Source organism: Emys orbicularis, chromosome 3 (genome assembly GCF_028017835.1).
Source record: "Emys orbicularis isolate rEmyOrb1 chromosome 3, rEmyOrb1.hap1, whole genome shotgun sequence".
NCBI lineage: Eukaryota > Metazoa > Chordata > Testudines > Emydidae > Emys > Emys orbicularis.
The window spans coordinates 5,254,421-5,277,230 of NC_088685.1; the positions used below are offsets into that span (position 1 = coordinate 5,254,421).

General features: G+C 52.3%; 1 protein-coding gene across 1 annotated transcript in view; it reads left to right on the forward strand.

The window, feature by feature from the left end:
* The first annotated feature begins 1,032 nt into the window (after positions 1-1,032).
* Positions 1,033-22,810, forward strand: part of LOC135876780 (nuclear GTPase SLIP-GC-like) — a 64,861-nt gene continuing 43,083 nt past the window's right edge. Inside the window, exons 1-9 of the mRNA XM_065402118.1 lie at positions 1,033-1,060; positions 5,969-6,070; positions 8,428-8,533; positions 10,093-10,315; positions 11,011-11,238; positions 13,461-13,688; positions 14,456-14,631; positions 19,528-19,546; positions 22,422-22,511. Coding sequence (XP_065258190.1) covers positions 1,033-1,060; positions 5,969-6,070; positions 8,428-8,533; positions 10,093-10,315; positions 11,011-11,238; positions 13,461-13,688; positions 14,456-14,631; positions 19,528-19,546; positions 22,422-22,511 — 1,200 coding nt within the window. The remainder of the gene's footprint in view (positions 1,061-5,968; positions 6,071-8,427; positions 8,534-10,092; positions 10,316-11,010; positions 11,239-13,460; positions 13,689-14,455; positions 14,632-19,527; positions 19,547-22,421; positions 22,512-22,810) is intronic.

Below are 22,810 nucleotides of genomic sequence, written 5' to 3' on the forward strand. Positions count from 1 at the left end.
TACATGCCAGAGGCTGTGTGTGAACAGCCCAGGAGTGAGGGTTCCCACAGCAGAGCAGCATAAGGCTGGTTTCCAGAGTCAAGGATTGGAGTGACCTAGCAGTTCTAATTAATTAAATTAATTAAAACAGGTTAATTAAAACAGTTTTTTCACTAACACCAGTTACCGTTCAGTGCTCAGGAGATCGAATGTCATCTCTGATGTTATTCCAGATAACATCAGAGGGGAATGTCACACACATACTGTGCCAAGATGACATACTGTGCCAAGCAGCGACTGAACCGTATAATACAGTTTAGGATTGCATTGCAGAGGGAGGGCGGGGTCCAAGTGTGTAAGGAGGATCCTTCCTTGTGGTATGGGAGTGCCTGGCCTCCTGCCAAGTATTAACTGCATCAGAGCTGGTTACAAACTCTCATAAAAGTGCCAGGCTTTGTCCGTGTTGGGGGTTTGCTCCAATTCCAGCTGTTGGGGTAGCTGCCCCAGTGCAAAGCCCTGGTGTAAATGGGAGAAGTCACCCCAAGCCATGATTTTCACTGGTGCAGCTTAGCCCATGTTGTAGCTAGCTACGTGCGGATAGTTACCCCAGTTTGTTTTGTACCTGAACCCCTTTGTGGAAGACTCGAGAAGCTTGATACCAGCAAAGATGTAACCACCTGCTTTCCAGCAGGGGATCAACTGCACCAGTGCAAATAGCGGGTTTGCATGTCTGCACCTAGGGGGCAATGCTAGCCAGAGTTGGTGCAAATTCCCAGTGTAGATACGGTCTGAGCATCCCACGTAATAAGAAAATCGCTGTGGAGCTGCGGAAGGTGTAAATACCACAAGCTAATGACGCAGGTGATTAAACACAAAGCAGATCAGTTAAGAACGTAATCCTCATTTTTATTCCCGCTAGGGCAGCTCATGTGATAATTACGCCTTGCAGTGTCATCCTCAATCTTCAAATCTGAATGCATCCTGGTTTTGAAAAGCACTAACAGCCCAGTGTCAACCAGAGCTCGGTAGTAACCTTGGAACTGGTCTGCTAGAATGTCACACAAAAGACCTGAATCCTCAGGTAAGATGATATACTCTGAAACCATACTCTTACCGTGAACATTGTTACACGTAGAGCACTGGTCTCCAACCTTTTTAAGCACAAGATCACTTTTTGAATTTACGTGCAACCCAGGATCCACCCTGCCCCTTCCCCAAGGCCCCACCCCGCTCATTCCATCCCTCCTCCCTCTGTCACTCGTTCTCCCTTACCCTCACTCACTTTCACCAGGCTGGGGCAGAGTGTTGGGGTGTGGGAAGGGGTGTGTGCTCTGGGCTCGGGCCGAGGGGTTCGAAGTAGGTGATGCAGTGGGGCTAAGGCAGGCTCCCTGCCTGCCCCGGCCCTGTGCCGCTCCCGGAAGCGGCCGTGACATCCCTGCGGCCCCTGGGGGTGGGCATGTGGCTCTGCCAGCTGCCCCTCCCTGAAGGCACCACCCCCGCAGCTCCCATTGGCCACAGTTCCCTGTTCCCAACCAATGGGAGCTGCGGAGCTGGCACTGGGGCAGGAGCAGAGTGCGGAGACCCCCCCTGTCCTCCCCCAGGGGCCACAGGGACATGCCAGCTGCTTCCAGGATCAGCACGGGGCCAGGGCAGGCAGGGAGCCTGCCTTAGCCCCACTGCGCCGCCGGACTTTTAGTGGCCGAAAATCTCCCGGATTGGCTGCAGTAGACTCCATGAGATTGAGCCCGTTTCTGGGAGACTCCTGGTGAAACCAGGAGGGATGACAACCCTAACTCATCCTGAGATGGACTGTCAGAGGCCCCACGATCGACCAATCAATCGCATTCTACCAGTGGGTGACCACTGATGTAGAGGAACTGATCCCCAGGTGGTGTAGCTCGCCATACACTGATTTACACCAGCGGGGGATCTGGCCCAGGATCTCAGTGTTAACCCTGTGCTCTCACTTGCTCATAACTCTGAAATGGGAGATTTTCCCTGCTTGGCCAGAGCCCAGAGGGGAAAGCTGGAAGTGTGAGGAAAATCTGTTCAGCCATTTTGAGTACAGCTACACTGGAATAAAAGACCCGGCCCAGGTCAGCTGACTAGGGCTGAGGGGCCAAAAATTGCTGAGTAGATGTTCGGGCTTGGGCTCAGGGACCCTCCCCCCTCACGGGGTACCAGAGCTCAGGCTCCAGCTCAAGCCCAAATGCCTACAGAGGAAATGTACAGCCCTGCAGCCGGAGTCAGCTGACCCAGGCCAGCTGCCAGTCTTTAATTGCCGTGTAGGGACCATGCCATGTCAATGTAATTAAGCGGAGAGGTGCTGAGATACCACAGTGATGGGTGCCAGTGCAAAACTTCTAAGCCCAGTAGGGAAAAACAAAGAAGTGTTCCGTTTCTGTCAGTCTTAGGCTTTGCCCAGAGCAAGGGCTCAGCTGCTAAAGTCAAATCAAGGTTGAAACCTGCTTATGATCCTCAGCTGGTGCAAACTGGGGTGGCTGCATTGAAGACAGCAGAGCTCTGCCGAGTTAGCTGAGGACTTCGCCCCTGACATTTGAACTGTTTTCAACCCCGTTTCTTAGTAAAACTTGTTATAGTTAAGGTTGTTATAGTTAAGGTTAACGATTGCGCCCAGGAGTTCTAGGCATTGACCAGAACCCCATTGTGCTAGGCGCTGTACAAATACAAAGAACAAAACAACAGTCCCTGCCCCAAAGAACTGACAATGTAAGCATAAGGCTAGAGACAACAATTAGAAATGGACAGATTGGGAAGCGCGATGAGACAATATTGTCTCATGAGAGGCTGTGGTTCCAGCACAGCAGCAGCCTATCCGCTGTCAGGTTTTTGCAGGCATTACGGCACAGCAGAGCGCTAAGGAGGGCTTTGAAGGTGGTGTGACAGGGTTTACAGACCCCACCCAGAGACAGAGAGATTAAAGGAGCAGTACTGGACAAAGAGCCCCTCCCCTTAGCAGCTGCGGAGCAGGCTCCAAATGGGGGATCTGCTGTAAAGGGGACCCTGACAACCAAGCGGGTTGAGGGGAAGAGTGAAGGGGAGGCCGTCTGAAGGGAGGAAGCCAGTTTGCTGTTTCTGGGGACAATGCAATGCACAGGAGAGGGTCTGGACTGTGGGTAAGAGCCAACCAGGAGCATAGGGGTCTCACCATTTTCCCTTCCCCACTCCCTGCTGAGGGAAAATAACTGGACACTAGGAAGGGGAATGCCTATTTGGCTGAGTGAGCTGCTGAGACTGAATGAGAACGGCCTGCTGGGGGACAGGGGGCAGTGGGATAGGACCATGCCCCAAACGGAAAGAGATCAGGAGGTAGGAAGCAGCCCTGGGGAAGTTGGCCAGGTGCACCAGGAAGAAGCAACTGAGACATTCCACACCTCTCCCTCTTGGTCCCTGGGCTGGGACCTAGTGGAGAGGGAGGGCCCAGGCAGGGCCGGCTTGAGGGTTTTTGCCGCCCAAAGCAGCGGGGGGGGGGGGGGAAAAGCCACGTTTGCGATCAGCGGCACTTTGGCGGCAGCTCCACCACGCCGCTTTCTTCTTCCTGAGGGACCCGCCGCTGAATTGCCGCCGAAGAGCTGAACGTGCCGCCCCTCTTCATTGGCCGCCCCAGGCACGTGCTTGCTGCGCTGGTGCCTGGAGCCACCCCTGATTTAGGTTAGATATTAGGAAAGCTTTCTAACAGTAAGGAGAGTTAAGCACTTTATCATTTGTTAAATATACCTAATGCTACAGAGAAGGTAAGGTCAGAGAAATGCACTTTGCACATGAACCAGTAAGTGGTGAGGTTTGTGATGGTCTTCAGTTCTTGGGCGAGTCCGTTTCACACTCCCAGAGCACCCCAGGGAAAGTTCAGTCTGCTGCACGGACGAGGTTTGCTCGTATAGTTGAGAGTTCCATTGGGCCAGAGGAGCGAAGTTATAGACCACCGTCTTCATCACACAGCTTTAGAGGGTCTGTTAGGTATCCTGGGAGCAGGCCATGGAATGTCTTCAAGATAAGGACCAATACCTTAAACTTGACAGGGCTTCATGCACAAGTCCATGGGGGCCGGATGCAATGCATCCGAGGGTGCTGAGGGAGTTGGCTGGTGTGATTGCAGAGCCATTGGCCATTGTCTTTGAAAACTCGTGGCGATCGGGGAAGGCCCCAGACGATTGGGAAAAGGCAAATATAGTGCCCATCTTTAAAAAAGGGAAGAAGGAGAATCCGGGGAACTACAGACTGGTCAGCCTCACCTCAGTCCCTGGAAAATTCCTGAAGCAGGTCCCCGAGGAATCCATTTTGAAACACTTGGAGGAGAGGAAGGTGATCAGGAACAGTCAACATGGATTCACCAAGGGCAAGTCATGCCTGACGAACTTGATTGCCTTCTATAATAAGATAACTGGCTCTGTGGATATGGGGAAAGCGGTGGATGTGATATATCTTGACTTTAGCAAAGCTTTTGATACGGTCTCCCACAGTATTCTTGCCAGCAAGTTAAAAAAGTATGGATTGGATGAATGGACTATAAGGTGGATAGAAAGTTGGCCAGATCATCGGGCTCAACGGGATCAATGGCTCGATGTCTAGTTGGCAGCCGGTATCAAGCGGAGAGCTCCAGGGTTCTGTCATAGGGCTGGTTTTGTTCAACATCTTCATTAATGATCTGGTTGATGGGATGGATTGCACCCTCAGCAAGTTCGCGGACGACACTAAGCTGGGGGGAAGGTGGTAGATATGCTAGAGGGTAGGGATAGGGTCCAGAGTGACCTAGACAAATTGGAGGATTGGGCCAAAAGAAATCTGATGAGGTTCAACCAGGACAAGTGCAGAGTCCTGCACTTAGGACGGAAGAATCCCATGCATTGCTACAGACTGGGGACCGACTGGCTAAGCAGCAATTCTGCAGAAAAGGACCTGGGGATTACAGTGGATGAGAAGCTGGCTATGAGTCAGCAGTGTGCCCTTGTTGCCAAGAAGGCTAATGGCATATTGGGCTGCATTAGTAGGAGCATTGCCAGCAGATCGAGGGAAGTGATTATTCCCCTCTATTTGGCACTGGTGAGGCCACATCTGAAGTATTGCATCCAGTTTTGGGCGCCCCACTACGGAAAGGATGTGGACAAATTGGAGAGAGTCCAGCAGAGAGCAACAAAAATGATCAGGGGGCTGAGGCACATGACTTAAGAGGACAGAACTGAGGGAACTGGGCTTGTTTAGTCTGCAGAAGAGAAGAGTGAGGGGGGATTTGATAGCAGCCTTCAACCTGAAGAGGGGTTCCAAAGAGGATGGAGCTCGGCTGTTCTCAGTGGTGGCAGATGACAGAACAAGGAGCAATGGTCTTAAGTTGCAGTGGGGGAGGTCTAAGTTGGATATTAGGAAACACTATTTCACTAGGAGAGTGGTGAAGCACTGGAATGGGTTACCTAGGGAGGTGGTGGAATCTCCATCCTTAGAGGTATTTAAGGCCCTGCTTGACGAAACTCTGGCGGGGGTGATTTAGTTGGTGCTGGTTTTGCTTTGAGCAGGGGGTTGGACTAGATGACCTCCTGAGGTCCCTTCCAACCCTAATCTTCTATGATTCCATGATTCTATGGGAAGCTAATTTAGAGAGCGGAGAACAGGTGTTATGAGCTCGTGGTAGCGTGCGTAGTTGAGGCAATGCACTGCTATGTTTTATATTAGTTGGAGTTTCCTAAATGCTGAAGGTTTCAGGTCCAGGTTTATTGCATTTTTGTAGCCCAGCCAAGAGGTGACAAAGGCATGAATAACTGCAGCCAGGTCTTAGTGTATGTACAGCCCCTAGCACGGTCTTGGCCTCTAGCAGTACTGTAATGCAAATAACAATGCTGGGTTTATACCAGTAAGTGGGTCAGCATCTCCGCATGCCATCTGTACTGAACCTCAGGTCCTTTATTAGTGAGCCTTGTAGCTGGTGTCCATCTCTAGCGCAATCACACTAACGAGAAGGCCCTTTTAATCTGAAAAGGTGCCAAGAGGGAAGATATAAATGAATCACCTACCAAGAAAAAGAGGAGTTTGGACACATATCGAGCATTCGTACCGAAAGAGCAAGAGTTCCTGAAAACCTGTAAGTATGAAAAACTGCCCCCAGTCCCTGCTGATACTGGGGAGCTGTGCCGGGATGTGCCTGAAATACACGGGGCTTTGGGGAGAGGGCAAAACTGGACCCAGCCCTGGCTGTGGTTGAGGGTACAGAAGCCGCTCTCCCTCCCCAGGGCTAGGGTGCAAGGCTGCACCGGCCCATGTTCATGTGGCTGCTCTATGGCACTTGCAGCAGGTGGGATCAGGGCCGCAGCATCCCATGGAAGTTGTGATGCTTCTCAGGGCACACAGGGCTGTGAGCCACCTTGTTGCCACCTGCTTCCAGTGTGAGGGAGTCTTGTGCCAGCTGGGCGTTAACGCTATAATATGACCAGCGTGTCAGCCACTCAAGCACTCTCCTCTGGGTTACACCAGCCCTGCCTTTGCCCTGCAGGCTGACAATAGACATCTGCCAGCCCGCAAGTGCCTTCAAAGTGTCCCACTGGTCTCTGGATACCCACAGAAATCCCAGATCCTCTGTTCCCAAAGGAACAATGTATCCCAGTTTTACCTTAGCCCACCGCTCCTGTCCTGTACCACGCACAGTTCTTGAGTTCAATTATAGTTAGGGCCCTTCCAAATTCACGGACCATTTTGGTCAATTTTACAGTCATAGGATTTAAAAAATCATACATGTCATGAGTTCAGCTATTTAAGTTAAGGTTATTGGGGGGGGGGGTTGTGGTACTGCTGCCCTTACTTCTGCGCTGCTGCTCCTGCTGGCGGCAGCACTGCGTTCAGAGCTGGGCAGCTGGAGAGTGGCGGCTGCTGGCCAGGAGCCCAGCTCTGAAGGCAGAAGTGCTGCTAGCAGCAGCACATAAGTAAGGATGGTACGGTATGGTATAGTATTGCCACCCTTACATCTGCGCTGCTGCCTGAAGAGCTGGGCCCTCAGTCAGTAGCCATCGCTCTCTGGCTACCCAGCTCTGAAGGCAGCACAGTAGTAAGGGTGACAATACCACAAACCCCCTAATATAACATTGCGACCCCCCCGCAACTCCCTTTTGGGTCACGACCTCCAATTTGGGAAACGCTGGTCTCCCCCATGAAATCTGTATAGTACAGGGTAAAAGCACACACAAAAACAGATTTCACGGTCCGTGACGCGTTTTTCATGGCCATGAATTTGGTAGGGCCTTAATCATGTGAAACAAAAGGGAATTAGTTTAAAAAGGCTAGAGATTCAACTGGAAACAAGTGTGAGTGATGGAAACAAATGGTTTCATATCAAACAAAATCATAAGACATGAACTAGGGTCTACACTTACTAATAGTTCCCTTTCCTAGCTAATAGAGTAGAGTCTCACCCCAAAGTTCTGTCTTTTGCAGCACTTGCTTGTCCCAAGTAGCCAGGACCAAGTCTTCCATGAACCACCCCCACTCAACCTATGATCTACTGAATCGGTCTTTTGTCTTTATTCACAGGCAGGGCCATTCCTTCATTGCCGTATTGTTCCTTTCCCCTTCCAAGTGGTTTGGAGGTTTATAGTTTGTCTTTGATGGTTTTCCATTGACTTCTCTGAGTTGGGGCATGGCGGACAATTAAGCAATGCACGACATGATTGGCTAGCCAGGGAGAAGTGATAACTCCCTCCCACTTGACTGGGCAACCACTGAGACATATGTTCCCTAGTGACTCCCTTTCATTCCAAGACCTTAAGGGCACAAATTTTCAAAATAGTGACATTATTCCTGAGATATTACGCCCAGGTCCTCTGCACCAGGGGAATTCCACTCTGGCCACCACCCTGCATGCAGTGGGCGCACCAAGTGGAATCTGGCCACAGGGCCTCACTCTTAAAGCTCATTGGAAATAGCCTCTAGCACAGTGGTTCTGAACCTATTTACTATTGTGGGCCGCATAGGGTGACCAGATGTCCCTATAAAATCAGGACAGGCCTGATATTTGGGGCTTTGTCTTATACAGGTGCCAATTACCCCCCACCCCCGTTACGATTTTTCACCCTTGCTATCTGGTCACCCTAGGGCCACATATGCAGCTCTCAATATGTTAATATGTGGGTCACATCCACACAATATATATACTACCTGTACGGCCCTGAGGATGGCACATGGGTTGCAGCTGTGTGCTGATTGGGCTGCAAGCGGCCTGTAGGCTGCGGGTTGAGAACCACTGGTCTGGTAGCACAGCACCCCTAGAACCATGCTGGAGCATTGGGACTGATAGGGATGAAGAGCCATCTATTGAATCACTGTTGCCATTTCCTATCGCATCCTGGGTTTTCCTTGGAGGCCTCCCCTCCTTGCACTGACCTGGCACAATGCTGCTTAGCTGGTGAGAGCTGAGTCTATCCCTGGCATGTAATTGTCTCCTCCTTCCAGATGAAAATATGGAATCCACAGTCAGAAAAGTTCTGAACACTACGTACGAGAAGCTGACCAACTCTCTGTCCCAGGATAATATATCGGATGAGGTTAAATATCTCAAGTGAGTCTGCAGCCCAATTTCTCCCTTAAAGCCTAATGATTTAGACACCCCAGCCTACACTCACATAGGGCTCTGCTTACCTGCTCTATGGACAGACCCATGTCGCACTGTGCAGATCTGGCTCTGAACTCCTCCTGCATTTGCAGGATTCCGATTCAGGCCTGTGTCTAGATAGCACCATAGGAATTGACAAACTGGATCAGACCACGGTCCCTCTAGACCAGGGTCCTTTCTCTGACAGAGGCAGCACCAGCTGCTTCAGAGGAAAGTATAAGACCCCCCACAATTCTGGGATGTCCCTGCTGCAGGGACAGTTCATTCCCCAGCCCTGTAGAGCTACTGGAAAAGAGAACCCCACTGCAGATACCTTCCCCACATGGGCTCCAAGAGGAAACTGTGGCCAGGAGGCATGCCTAATAGTGCAGGTTTTATAGAATGTTGCTGCTCAGGAACCAAGGAGAAGCAAAGAGCTGGTATGGCGGCTCAGGGCCTTTGCACAGGCTTCTCTGGGCTTACACGGCTCTCTGGGGATGCTCCCAGTTTGGGATTGGGCCTCGCTGCCTGAACAGGATGACATGGGGAGAATAAGGCCATTAGGGGTATGTGCCCTACATTGTAAACCTGGGTCTGTGGGACTCAAGCCTAGAGAGTCGTTGTTTCCAAGCCTGCGCTTGTGCCTCCACATGACATTGTAAACCCAGGTTTAGGATGGCTGGACCTGGGACTCACAACCGTGTTGACACGTCCATACTGCAGTACGCAGACCTGAGTCAGACCGTGAGGTGGTGCGTCAGTGGAAAGGGGTCCCCACAGCCAAACGTGGGGAGGGCCTGGCTCTGGCTCACTCAGCTCAGCAGGGCTCTCAGGCCACTCCTGGTGTCCAGGAACCTGGAAAGCATCTCTGTTCTCAGGTCTGTCGGGGGGCTGGTAGGGGAACCCAGGCCCACCCACTCCACTGGGTTCCAGCTCAGGGCCCTCAAGCCAGACAAGGAACGTCTGGGTTTGCTGGTTCTGAGAGTACCCTGAGCTCCGTCCTGCCTTCCCTCGGGCCTCTGCAGGCTCTTCGGTCTGTTGGCCTGTTCGCCCTTTGCTGGGGTGTTCTCCCTGGGCAGCTCTCTAGTAGTCTGCTGACAGGAGTTCCTTTCTCCTGCCTTCCAGCCCTTTTATCCTCCCAGCTGCTGTTAGCCAGCCAATCAGCAGTGGCTGGCAGTGCCTGTATTAACCCTTTGGTTGCTGGGCTAGCGTGGGATACATACATCCTATGACACAGACCTTCTGCTTCTAGGGGCGTATTCCAGGGTTCCTAGCCCCTCGCCAGCTGTAGCTGCTCTAGGCCGTGGTTCATGGTTTATGGCAGGAAAACTTGTCTGTCCATCCAGCCAAACCCTAACGATAGCGGAGCCTGATCCAGTGTTCATCTAAATCAGTTTGGGGGTTGGGGAGAAGGGGAGTCTTTCCATTGACTCCAATGGGGCTGTATTTGTGAGGAAGGGAGCTGCCTGGCCCTTCCCAAATACATGACTCTGTCTAACCCTCCCTCCCTCTCTCCTCCTCCTCAGGAACCGCCTCCTCACCTTGAAAGAAAAGTCTTCGCTGGACCCCATTTACATTGGGCTCTTTGGCAGCACCGGGGCTGGGAAGAGCTCGCTGTTCAATGCCATCATCGAGCAGCAGTTCTTCCTGCCAGTGTCGGGGAGCCAAGCCTGCACCTCGTGCATGGTGCAAGTCAGCAGCAGCCGGAGCAAAAACTACGAGGCAAAAATTCACCTTCTGTCACTACAGGCAAGTCTAATTCCTCAGCATGGCGCAGGGCACGGATGTGTTCTTTAGGACAGTATCCTGGCTGCAGGGTGTGTAGCCACAGCCCCTCCACAGGGTAACTCTGTCTTATGGAGAGGGCAGCTGGCTCCCTGGCCCAGAAGGCCCCTGCTGGCTGCTTCGTGCATTAAACCTCAGCCCTGCCTGATGATTGCCAAGGGCTCCAGGAAGGAATGAGTGTCCTCTAAGGACAGGGTTGGGGCTGGTTCTCTTAGTAGGCCAGGAGGGGACAGGTGGAAGCAACAGCACTTCCCTCCCTGCTTTGCTTGTAGTTGTCCAGAGGGGAATCCTGCTGCTGGAACCACAGCTGGTTCGTCTGCTGCAGAAGCCAGGGAACCACTTGTGCTGCTTCTGCACTATAGCTCCCCACAGCGTCTCCTGCAGCACCGAGCCAGTTCCCAGCTCCCATCCCCTGCCCTCTGCTCGGCACTAAAATCGATCTGTAGTGCCTTTGATTGGAATGCTGTTACACCAATCCCACCCAGCCTGAGCTCTAGGCATCCCCATAGCTACTGAAATCCACTACCACTGCCTGTACAGCCCTTGTCAAATCCAGCCCCAACTCCTGCATTATTCTGTAGCAACCTTGCCCGGCCCCCGCCCCGGCCCCCAAATGCCCAAGATAACAATGGCCTGTTTGCCCTGCTCTGTACTGGCAGGAATGGAAGGAGGAACTGAAGAATCTGGTGGAGCTTGTGCGGAAACCCGGAGAGGAGGAAGAGGAGGAGGAGGAAGGGAAGGGCGAGGATGATGTAGGTGAAGCTGTCCAAAAGCTTCAAGCGCTCTATGGGAGAGATGCTGAAACCAGACCTTATGAAGACCTGTTGAGGGCAAAGCCCCTAGTAAATATCCCTCCCTCAAAATGTATTCGCCTCGAGGGAGCGCAGGTGAGTGAGTGTGTGATCATAAATTCCAAATCCAGAAGACCGTTGTGGGTTCAAAAAAGAATGAGATCAGTTCATGGAGGACAGGTCAATCTATGGCTCTTAGCCAAGATGGTCAGGGACAAACCCCATGCTCTAAACCTCTGCCAGAAATTGGGAGTGGACGACAGGGGATGGATCACTAGATAAAGAGCCTTGTTCTGTTTACTCCTTGTGAAGCATCTGGCATTGGTCACTGTCCGAAGACCGAGTGGTGGGCTAGATGGACCATTGATCTGACCCAGTGTGGCTGTTCTTATGTCAGGGAGATGGGTGGAGAGGGTGAGACCAGAGCAGGAGGAGGCTGGGAAGGTGAGGGGATGGGGAGGGAGGTGCTAGAGCCGGCGGAGGGAGTCTGGAGCAGCTGGGCTCAGTCCCAGTTTCAGACAGTGAAAGCGGGGGAGAGGTGGGGAGGAGAAGCAGGGAAGTGTTGCTTCTTGCCAATGGCTAAACCAATGCCTCATAGTTTTTCCTGTGACATCGCTTATATGAGTGACCGATATAAATTTAAAGTTCTCTAGTATGTAAGTCATCAACCCTGAACAATTATATAAGTTCTGCGTGGGAGTGTGAATCCTGCTGCACTAATTAGGGCAGTGATGCTCAAACTATTTACCAGCCAGTCGTTCTTTTGTCAGAGGAACAAAAGTAGGAGGGGAGAGAGTCAAGACCGTGACAGGAAATGGGTGACCAGGCATTTCCCTGTCTTAGGGGTGAGGAGAGGATGAGCGGCTAGAGAGAGGCGTACACTAAAGTCTGACTTTTTCAACCTGAAATTATTATACACACAATGACTGAGGCATAAAGGGGAGTTAAAAGGTCAAAAGACAAACTGAAAAACAGGATTTGGTGGTTTTTAAAATCACCAACAAGATTTTTGATCTCTTAAAGTTGGCAGTACTGCAGTCAGATGTCTCCTAGACACACCCGAGGTAGCTTTGAGCCAGTTCGCTCATATACCAATAGCAGTAAAGCTGTGGCAGCTGTACAAGCCCACCCAGAACCCTGGATAATTACTCGGGCAGCTCCCCCGCACAGAAATCCATGCTACTGCCGCTTCACTGCCACCGAGATCAAAGCTAGCTCGGGTATGTCTCCATGTGCTGCAATCCTACCCCTCTGCCCCCCTTCGCAGTGCAGACAGACCCCTTTAAGGAAAGGCGGTAACATTTAAATTCAGTAGGTGCCTCCTTCAGCTTTACATTGAGCTACAAACAAGCTTTGCTGGCTGTGGATGGGTTTTTCCAGAGAACTTGGAATAGGCCAAACTCAGGGCAAAATTGTCCCCTCCTGCATGAATCTATTGTGGGATTCCCCATGGAGATGACCCCAGTCTGTCCCACTGAGGGAGTGAGCTCCGCCTGCCCCATCCCACTCCGCCACACCCCTGGCAGGAAGGCAGCTCCAGTGCTGCCACCTAGAGCCCGGCAACATTTCCTCACCAAAAATATTTCCAGTTGGAAAATGTGGGTTAGTTGAAGTCTAAACGTTAGGCAGGAAAATGTCAATTGTAACTGATATTCTGATTTTTTCCGATCAGGGACATCAAACCAACAATACTTTGTGGCGAATCATCACTTTGAAACAATTGTTTTGCTTTGTTTCGATTTAAAAATGTCATCTTGGCTTTGGGATTTGCAAGGGTTTTCCTGCCTTTCTCTTCCCCAATTTCAAGTGGGGATTTTCCCTGAGGAATTGACCACAGGGAACATTTCTGCTTTCTGATCAGCTCTGCCAGCCATGCAGAGGCAGCTGTAACCCTCTCCCCCCGGCAGCCCACCTCCTTGCCCCGTTCCCTAGCCACAGCCACTCCCAGGGATTTATGGGGGATGCTGGAGAAAGTTAATCAGGCCTCAGGCTACAGTGACTCGCTCAGGTGTCCTCTGCAGTACCAGAGAGGGAGATGCTGTGCTTCCCCCATGCTGTTTAGCTCTTGTGAAAACTCTATCAGAATTGGAAGGAGGCTAGACTTCCTGGGCTCTATTCCCAGCTCAGACAATGACTCACTGAGTGCTCTTGCTCCTCCCGGCCCCTCAGTTTCCTCCTCTGTAAAATGGTGGGGAATAAAACTTAGTCTCACAACACCCCCAGGTGGCAGATTGTTCAATTAATTTTACTGTTCACTGATGACTTTGAGGTCCTATCACCATGGAGGGGCAGAGTTTGATTTATTTATCGTGTTTCAGGCAAAAGAACTCTCTGACAAACTGGACCCTTATGTGCGGTGTCAAAGTGACAAGGATGAGGAGGAGCCAGCACAGGAGGAAGAGAAAGCCAAGATGCGACTCTGGCCACTAATCAAATATGTGGAAGTGACGATTCCGAAGTCCGACATGATTCCAGAAGGTGTCGTGTTTATGGATATTCCCGGGACAGGAGATTTCAACAGCAAAAGGGACGAAATGTGGAAAGAGGTGACTTACCAGCTCTGTGGTGTGTGGAAGAAAATGCTGAGATGTTATTTGGCTGGAAAGCATTTAACCATTGGTTCTAATGTTACTATTCCAGTGTAATGAAGGAAGGAAAGCTCTAGAGAGGGCAGTGAGCTCTGTGGCCTGGGGAAGGCCTGGGCAAGGCTTTAGCGGAACGAAGCAGCATCCACACCGTATAGTGCGGGAGCACCCCTGATATTAGCTAACAGTGCTTCCCAGCTTGGATCCATTGCTGCTCCTGGATTCCTGTAGCATCAAAGCCCCATAGCACCTTTCTCCATCCGCTCTTCACTAGTGCAGACCCTGCAATGATCAGATATACCGTTATCTTCTCTGCACTAGGGCTATCCCACGGAATATCTACGCAGCAATTAAACACCCGCAGCAGGCCCGCTTCAGCTGACAGGCTCGGGCTCTGGGGCTGTAAAATTGCTGTGTAGATGTAGATGGGCTGGAGCCTGGGCTCTGGGACCCTCCTTCCCCCATGGTGTTTAATTGCTGAGTAGGCATACCCCTAGCGGTCAGCTCAGAACCTCCAGCTAGCACAGTCCTGAGTGGCACACAGCTGAGGGGCTTGAGCTAGGCGCTCAAGTCTGTAAATTGCTGGCACAATCCTGCAGAGACTGAGCACTCTGCACTGCCATTGCAGTCAGTGGGGAATCCAGGGTGCTCGGCATGTCTCAGGATGGAGCATGGCTGCCTCTTTGCTTCCAGATATAATCCTCCCTATCTCTCTCTCTCTCCTTAAGAGCATCAATAAATGTTCAGTCATCTGGGTTATCAGCGACATCGAACGAGCTGTGGGGGCCAAAGTCCATGAAGTGCTGCTGACCGAGAGCATCAAAGCTTACCAAGGCGGGATGTGCAGTGACATCGCTCTGGTGGTCACCAAGTCTGATAAGCTGCATCTGAAGGAATACCTGAGGTAGTGGAATAGACTGTCCCTGGGCTTCAGGGACTGAGAGTCTTTCCTTTAGAGATTTACAGTGTGTCTGCCTGTCTTCCTCCTGCAGCCCCTCCTTCTAGCTACCACCTCATCCATGTTCACCCATCGGCTTCTGAAGCATCTGCCATTTGTTCTGGCTGGTGTTTTCTGACTGCAGTGTCTAACAACAGTACCAGTGGTTCTCAAACGTATTTGATTGTGCCCCCCTTCTTTGTGTCTAGTAGTAATTTACGCCCCCCCTTCCGCCACACAAGTACATATAGAGATAAAAAATAAACCAGCCTGCAAGTCACTAAATATTAAAAACAGTGAAGCATTGATTCAGACAGACCCAACGATCCCTTGTAATAAGAACAAAAGCAAAACTGTGGTGACACTTACAATTAAATGTGCACACTGTGTTGTAGCAAATGGATTAACGTACAGATGGCAACGACTTTGTATAATGCTAGGCAAGCTGAACAGAAATCCGCCAAAATGCACAGTGCCATCTAGAGTCAAACGCACAGCACCATCTGAGGGCCTGATACGTCTGGAGGAATCAGCTTTGCTAGTTATTCATTGCTGGCGCAGTCATGGGCGGCGAGTTCTATGGGCCCATGGTTCCTGGGCACCAGGAATATTTTTGGTTCCCAGACACCACGAGCCCTGTTCCAGCACTGGTCTCTCCTTTGGCCCTGCCTTCCACCCCCGGGCGTCCCCTCCCACCTCTATGTCCCCTGGGTCCTTTAAAACAGCCTGGGGCCCCCACTCATCACCAGTAACGCAGCAGAGCTGAGCGGCTTCCTGCCTGCTTGCTCCATGTGGCTGCCAGCCCCTCCCTGCGACCCCTGGGTGGTGTGGGTCCATGTCCCACCCCAAGCGCCCCTGCAGCCAATAGGAAGCTGTGGGGGTAGTGCCTGAGGGTAGCAGCAAGCGGAGAACCCTGGCCCGCCCTGCTTAGGAGACTCAGGTAAGCGCCGAACTCCTCTGCCCCCTCCCAGAGCCTGCACCCCCACCCCTTTCCCACACACACCCTCCGGCCCTTCCCAGAGCCTGCACCCCCTCCCACCGCACCCCCTCCCATCCCCAAACTCCCTTCCAGAGCCTGCACCCCTCACCCCCTCCTTCACCCCCACCCCCTGCTCCAGCCCAGAGCCTGCACCCCAGATCCCCTCCCCAACCCAAACTCCCTCCCAGAGCCTTAGGCAGGTGGGGGGCAGAGTTTGGGGGGCGGGCTCTGGGCGTTCTGGGCACCACCAAAATTTCTACAAACCTGCTGCCCCTGTGTGCAGTAAGGTTTTTTTTCCAAATGCATCTTGCACCTCCCCAGAATACATTCCCCCTCCTGCACAGTTTGAGAACCTCTGGTCTAGACAGGATGAAAGTGTGGGTATTTGTGTGTGTAACACTGTGCCCCTGGGAGGCTCGGCAGCAGGAACTGAACCTGCGATCTCAGGTTTTAAACACATAAGCCTCTACTGCCTGAGCTAAAAGACCTGCTGTGTAAGCCAAGGCTACAGCAAGCTACTCCACCCCCATGGTTCTGTCTGCACGGCCCGCGGGGGTGTAACTGCAGCACATGTAGCCATACCCATGCTAGCTCTGAGCTAGCTAGCTCGGGTGCCAATAGGAGTGAAGCCATTGCGGCATGGGCTAGCTGCCCAAGTACATACCCAGCTCCCTGGGGGGCTGTATTTGGCACCTAGTCTGTGCCACAGCCAGGGCCGGCTCTAGGCACCAGCAAACCAAGCACGTGCTTGGGGCAGCACGTTTTTAAGGGTAGCATTCTGGCCATTTTTTTTTTGTGTGCTTCCGGTGGCAAAAGCCTAGAGCCGGCCCTGGCAGCAGCAGCGCGTCGTGCCCGGGGGGCGCCCTGTAGCCGCTGTGGTTTGCGCCGCGGGGGAGCAGTGCCCACACCTTGTGGCTGGGCCGGCCAGGCTTCGAGTGGGGGACACTCAGGCTGGGGGACACCCCACGGGGCACACGGAGCCGCCTGCAGGTGCCGCAGGGCGGCCGCCCCCAGCGCTGCAGCCGTAGCTGGGCGAAGCGGCCCAAGCCGCCCAGAGACTGTGGCAGGGCGGCCAGAATCAGCAGCTGCAGCGGGGCCATAGAGGGCGGGGCGCTGTCGTGCGGGGCCTGCGTCCCACTCTCCGGGGCTCCGCTGCCTCTGGGGCTATCCTGCCCCGGCTCCTCAGCCCTCTGCTGGGGTGGTCCCCCGGTTCTGCCCTCCCAGGTCCCGGCCGGTCCTGGAGGCGGGAGCCCTGGATGGAGGGACCCTGGGCTGAGGCACGGCCCGGGAGCCCCGCTGCTTATCCTGACTCTGCCAGCGCCGGACCGGCTGGAGGTGAGTGGGGAGCGGGCAGAGTCATCACTGGTGGGGGGGAGCCCAGGGTTGGGGCGGGAGGGGGTGCGGGTGGTGGGGGGGGGAAGAGAGAGCCCAGGGCTGGGGCAGCAGGGGGTGTGGTTGGGGGGGAAGAGAGAGCCCAGGGCTGGGGTGGCAGGGGGTGCAGGTGGGAGAGGGGAAGAGAGAACCCAGGGCTGGGGTGGGGGGCAGCCAAAAATTTTTTTGCTTGGGGCGGCCAAAAACCTAGAGCCGGCCCTGGCCACAGCCTGTGCTGCCATGGCCTAGCTGCTAGGATGGACTATAAGGGATAGAAATCTGGCTAGATCATCGGGCTCAACGGGTAGTGATCAATGGCTCCATGACTAGTTGGCAGCCGGTATCAAGAGGCGTGCCCCAAGGGTCGGTCCTGGGGCCGGTTTTGTTCAATATTTTCAATAATGATCTGGAGGATGGCGTGGATTGTACCCTCAGCAAGTTTGCAGATGATACTAAACTGGGAGGAGAGGTAGATATGCTGGAGGGTAGGGATAGGATACAGAGGGACCTAGACAAATAGGAGGATTGGGCCAAAAGAAATCTGATGAGGTTCAACAAGGACAAGTGCAGAGTCCTGCCCTTAGGACAGAAGAATCCCATGCACTGCTACAGACTAGGGACCGAATGGCTAGGCAGCAGTTCTGGAGAAAAGGACCTAGGGCAGGGGCGGGCAAACTTTTTGGCCTGAGGGCTACATCGGGTTTCCAAAATTGTATGGAGGGCCGGTTAGGGGAGGCTGTGCCTCTCCAAACAGCAGGCCATGGCCTGGCCAACGCCCCCATTCGACACCCCCCCCCGCTTCTCGCCCCGACAGCCCCCCCGGGACTCCTGCCCCCATCCACCCCCCATGCTCCCAGTCCCCTGACCGCCCCCGGACTCCCCGCCCCTGACTGCCCCCCACCGCCCCCTCCAACCCCTCCTCTCATTCCTGACTGCCCCCCGGGATCCCTGCTGCCATGTTCCCTGCCCTCTGACCGCCGCGACCCCTATCCACACCCCCGACCCCTGACCACCACCCCGAACTCCTCTGCCCCCTTACCGCACTGCCTGGAGCACCGGTGGCTGGCGGCGCTACAGCCGCACCGCCCAGAGCACCAGGACAGGCTGCCACGCCACCGCGCAGCACAGAGAACCGGGTCAGGCCGTGGCTCTGCAGCTGCACTTCCCCAGGAGCTCACAGCCCCACCGACCAGAGCGTTGAGTGTTGAACCACCAACGGGTATGTGTGTCACAGGGGATTTAGGAAGAAACCGGCCATGGGATGAACTGTATTGCAAATGACTCTACAATAAGCCACCTTGCACCCACCACCACACTGATCAGTCCACTGCTCACAAGTCCCCCATGTGTGAAATACACTTAGGGCCCATCACTCGAAGAAGAGGACGTTACTTACTATACCTGGAGGTTCTCTGAGATGTGTGGTCCCTAGCTGTGTTCCACTACCTGCCCTCCTGTCCCTCTGCTTCGGACTTCACCATAGTGCAGTAAGAGGAGGAACTGGAGTAGTGCTGACCTGCACTGCCCCTTACACTCTCAGTCGGGAGCACAAAAGGACATACCGCACATGCAGGTCAACAGACACTGCTTGGAAAAAATCAGGACTCACGTGCACAGCGCGGATGTACACCTATGTGTGGAATACATCTAGGGACCACACATCTTGAAGAACTTCCAGTACAGGAAGTAACCTCTTATTTCAAGAGCTTTGGCCTCTTGAATCCCCTAAGTGATCTATCATTTAGGGGTTTGCTCCCCCTCTCTTTATAGAACAGTAAACCTTTGAAATGTATTCCCACATAAGGTTCCTTTCCCCTGCTGGGTGTGGCTGCCCGTCTGTCTGCTGTAAATTCCAGGCTGTCTTCTCTCTTCCTGGTGATTTTTACAATGCAAATGATCTCTTCCTGCAACCTCAGATACAAATGAATAGCCCACTGAATTGGACCCACCTGGTCTGAGATGTCAGCCTCTTTCCTTTGTCTGGAGAAAACTTATCAGTTTCCCCTGATGTGCCTGGTTTACACACATTTTAGTCACATATTTCCTGCCCATCTGTAAAGTTCTTTGTGGGTTGACCATATGTATGTACATAATGCAAGAATATTAATGATATATTACGGGCCACCTTTTGGATATATATCATGACGACAGTGTGTGAGGTGTAGCGAGTATGTCAGACCTGACACGAGTTGCGAACCACCAATTCACTTCTGTGTCACAGGGGGTTAGGAAGAAACAGGTCATTCTATGGTTGCTTTCTACAGTGATTCTTGCATCTTCCATTGAAACATCTGGTGCTGGCCACTGCCAGAGACAGGATGTTGAGCTAGATGGACCTGGGGTCTGATCCAGTCTGCAATACTTACGAACATGCTAAAGCCCATTGCCTACTTTCCAGACTGTGTATTGTCACCTTCCCATAACCCCCTGCACGTAGTTCTGTGCAAGGGGCATGATAGGATTTTTGATGTTTGCCATACCTGATTAAATGTGTCATTTTAATTTTTTTCCAGGGAAAGAAAAGAGAAACACGTGAGTATTTGCAGACTTTTTTAAAAAATAAGTTATAGTCTTAAAAATGAACTCTCCATGAACAAAAATAAGAGGTCACTGATTTATCTTCTAAAGATGGATGTCATCCACTAGGGCTGCTAAATACAATGGGGTGTTCCAGCAAGAGTCCTGATTACTGTAAGAGGAGCTGCAGGGTTAATTTATAGCATCCATGGGCCCAGTCTAGGTATCACCTGCTCACCCTACACATGTGAGGCCCCCATTCGCTTTGGGTGGGTAAGAAAAAGACAGTTTAGCCCACAATCAGGATAAAATTACAAGAGCTATCGGCATTTGTAGTTCAGGGAGGAAGTTGATCATCAGCTGGAATGGGGTAAATATCCTAAGAGAGGCCTGGTGCAGTGGCATGAGAGCCATGAAGTCCCTTGTTCTCCTCCCATCTTTGTAACAGACTCGTTATGTGTCCTTGGGCTAGTCACTTAACCTCTGTTCCCCTTAGCTTCTCCAGCTGTAAAACTGGAGCAATAAGACAGTCCCTATACATGGGAGCGCTGAGAAATGCATGAAGTGAAAATTACAGATGCAGGCATTATTATACCGACACATGAAGAGAAGGGAGTTACTTCACAAGTAGACCTTTAATCATTTTTGTTGCTCTTCTCTGGACTTTCTCCAATTTGTTCACATCTTTCCTGAAATGTGGTGCCCAGAACTGGACACAATACTCCAGCTGAGGCCTTATAAGTGCTGAGTAAAGCAGAAGAATTACTTCTCGTCTTTCTTACAATACCCCTGCCATTACATCCCAGAATGATCACTTTTTTTGCATCGGTGTTACACTGTTGACTCATATTTAGCTTGTGATCCACTATGATCCCCAAACCTCTTTCTGTAGTACTCCTTCCTAGGCAGTCATTTCCCATTTTGTATGTGTGCAACTGATTGTTCCTTCCTAAGTGGAGTATTTTGCATTTGTCCTTATTGAATTTCATCCTATTCACTTCAGACCATTTCTCCATGTAAGCGGGTGAACAGTCCCACCATTGTGGGGAACTTTCCTGGCTTTTACACTGCCCCAGTGGAATCGGCTACCCAAAGGATCTGAGTCCTCGCTCCAGCTCCCTTTACCCACAGGCCTGCCTGACCTGGGAGCCTCCCCTTCCACTCTCTTGGGTGGCAGAGTCCTCGTAACCCCGACAAGGCTGGGCCCAGCATTCCTGGGGGGCTTGACCCCCAAACTTGTCCTGATCACTTAGGCCAGGGGCTAGGGTGTCCCCACTCCGGGACGCTCTCTCCTCTCTGGATGCTTCCCTGACCCACTGATCACTGCATAGAGCTCAAAGCAAATACAGTTTATTAAACAGCACCCAATTAAAACAATGAGGAAAAACTGGGAAAGGTTAAAGGAAAACCCGTCACTCCGTTCTGTGGGCACAGGGGCACCACAACCAGCGTCGCTGGAACGTCAGGGCAGCTCAGTCTGTTCCTCACACGTCCCAGGCCCTACCCAGGCCCTGGCTGTGCTGCAGAGACGCTGCGGGTCAGACACTTGCTCTGGCGGTGGCCACACGCCCTCAGGCTCTGGGTGGCAGGGCCCTGCTTCCCATTGTGGCCCCCGCCCTGTTGGGGTTATGATCCCCCCAAGTCTGGCCTGCCCGGCCTCTTCACTGGGGGCGTCTCCCTGTGCTGGGCCCACTGCCCAGGGCCCCCCTCGCTCTCCCCAGCTGCTCACCGCACCCGGCTCCGGCCTGCCCCAGCCCCAGCCCGCCTCCAGCTCAGCTCTCTGAGCTGCTCCTCTGCCCCTCTGGCTCTAGCCGGCGCGGCTCAGCTTCCCAGCCCAGCTCTGGCTGCTGCTCTCCCCTTAGCTCAGCCCCACTCTGCCTCAGGCAGCTCCCCTCACACGGAGAACGGGACCCTGACCTCCTGGCTCCCTCATTGGCCGGGCTGCCCTGTCAATCAGGCTGACATGGAGCATTGGCCTCTCCCCATTGGCCCTGGGGACCGTCAGTCTCAGGATCCTGATTTCTCTTCGGCCCTTCCCCTTTCCTTTGGTACTGGGAGAGGCCAGCCAAAACCCCCACTAAGTGTCAGTGGGGGGCCAGCAGCCCCCTTACATCCAGTTTGTCCAGATCATTTTGAATTTTAATCCTATCCTCCAAAGCACCTGCAAACCCTCCTAGCTTGGCACTGTCCGCCGACTTTAAGTGTACTCTCTATGCCATTATCTAAATCACTGATGAAGATATTGAACAGAGCTGGACCCGGAACGGATTCCTGTGGGACCCCACTCATTATGCCCTTCCAGCTTGACTGTGAACCACTGATAACTACTCTCTGGGAACGGTTTTCCAACCAGTTAGGCACCCACCTTATTGTAGCTCCATCTAGGCTGTATTTCCCTAGTTTGTTTATGAGAAGGTCATGCGAGACAGTATCAACAGCCTTACTAAAGTCAAGATATACCACATCTACCGCTTCCCCCATCCACAAGGCTTGTTACCCTATCAAGGAAAGCTATTAGATTCGGTTTACATGATTTGTTCTTGACAAATCCATGTTGACTGTTAATCCAGGTTAACAGCAGTATGTTAAAAGCACACTAGGGAACTTCTAGTCCATGCTGGCAGGGTCCACATGTGCCAGTTAATGTGCAACATATTAGTGGGCTCTAGAAATCACATCCCTGTAGTTGCCATTACTGGTTCATGTAGACAAGCCCTAAAAGATCTGCTCTAGCTCAAACAGAAGTTCTGGGCTTGATGCAGAAATTCCAGGGTGAAGTTTGCCCTGTGTTATGTTGGAAACCAGATTAGATGGTGTCTGCTGGCTTTAAAATCTATGAAAGCATTTTGGGGGCTACCTATAGTAACTTTCATTGTCTTTCCAAATGTAGAAACCTATAGAAACCAAACACGATGCCATTTTAGAGAGGAACGCATCCGTGAAAGGGAAGAAAATCAAAGGAATGAAGACAAAGCTCGGGGTAAAGTATAACACTGGGTTTTCTAGTTGTTGGAAACCTATTCCTATTATATTTCAATAGTAAATGTGATGGTCCTTGGACTAACATTTATAAGTAAGTATTTTTCCATGAGATGTGGTGATTTCTACATGGTCTCAACTATACTATAAAAACCTCGATGTCAACTCACAAAGTTCTAAGCCCTATTGAATTCTGGGACCAGCTCTGTCTTGGCCTTCAAGTGCCTAATTACTGTCCACATCCAATGGGAGCTAGTTGCCTAGCCTTGTTAGGCACTTCTGAAAATCCCATCCAGTGAT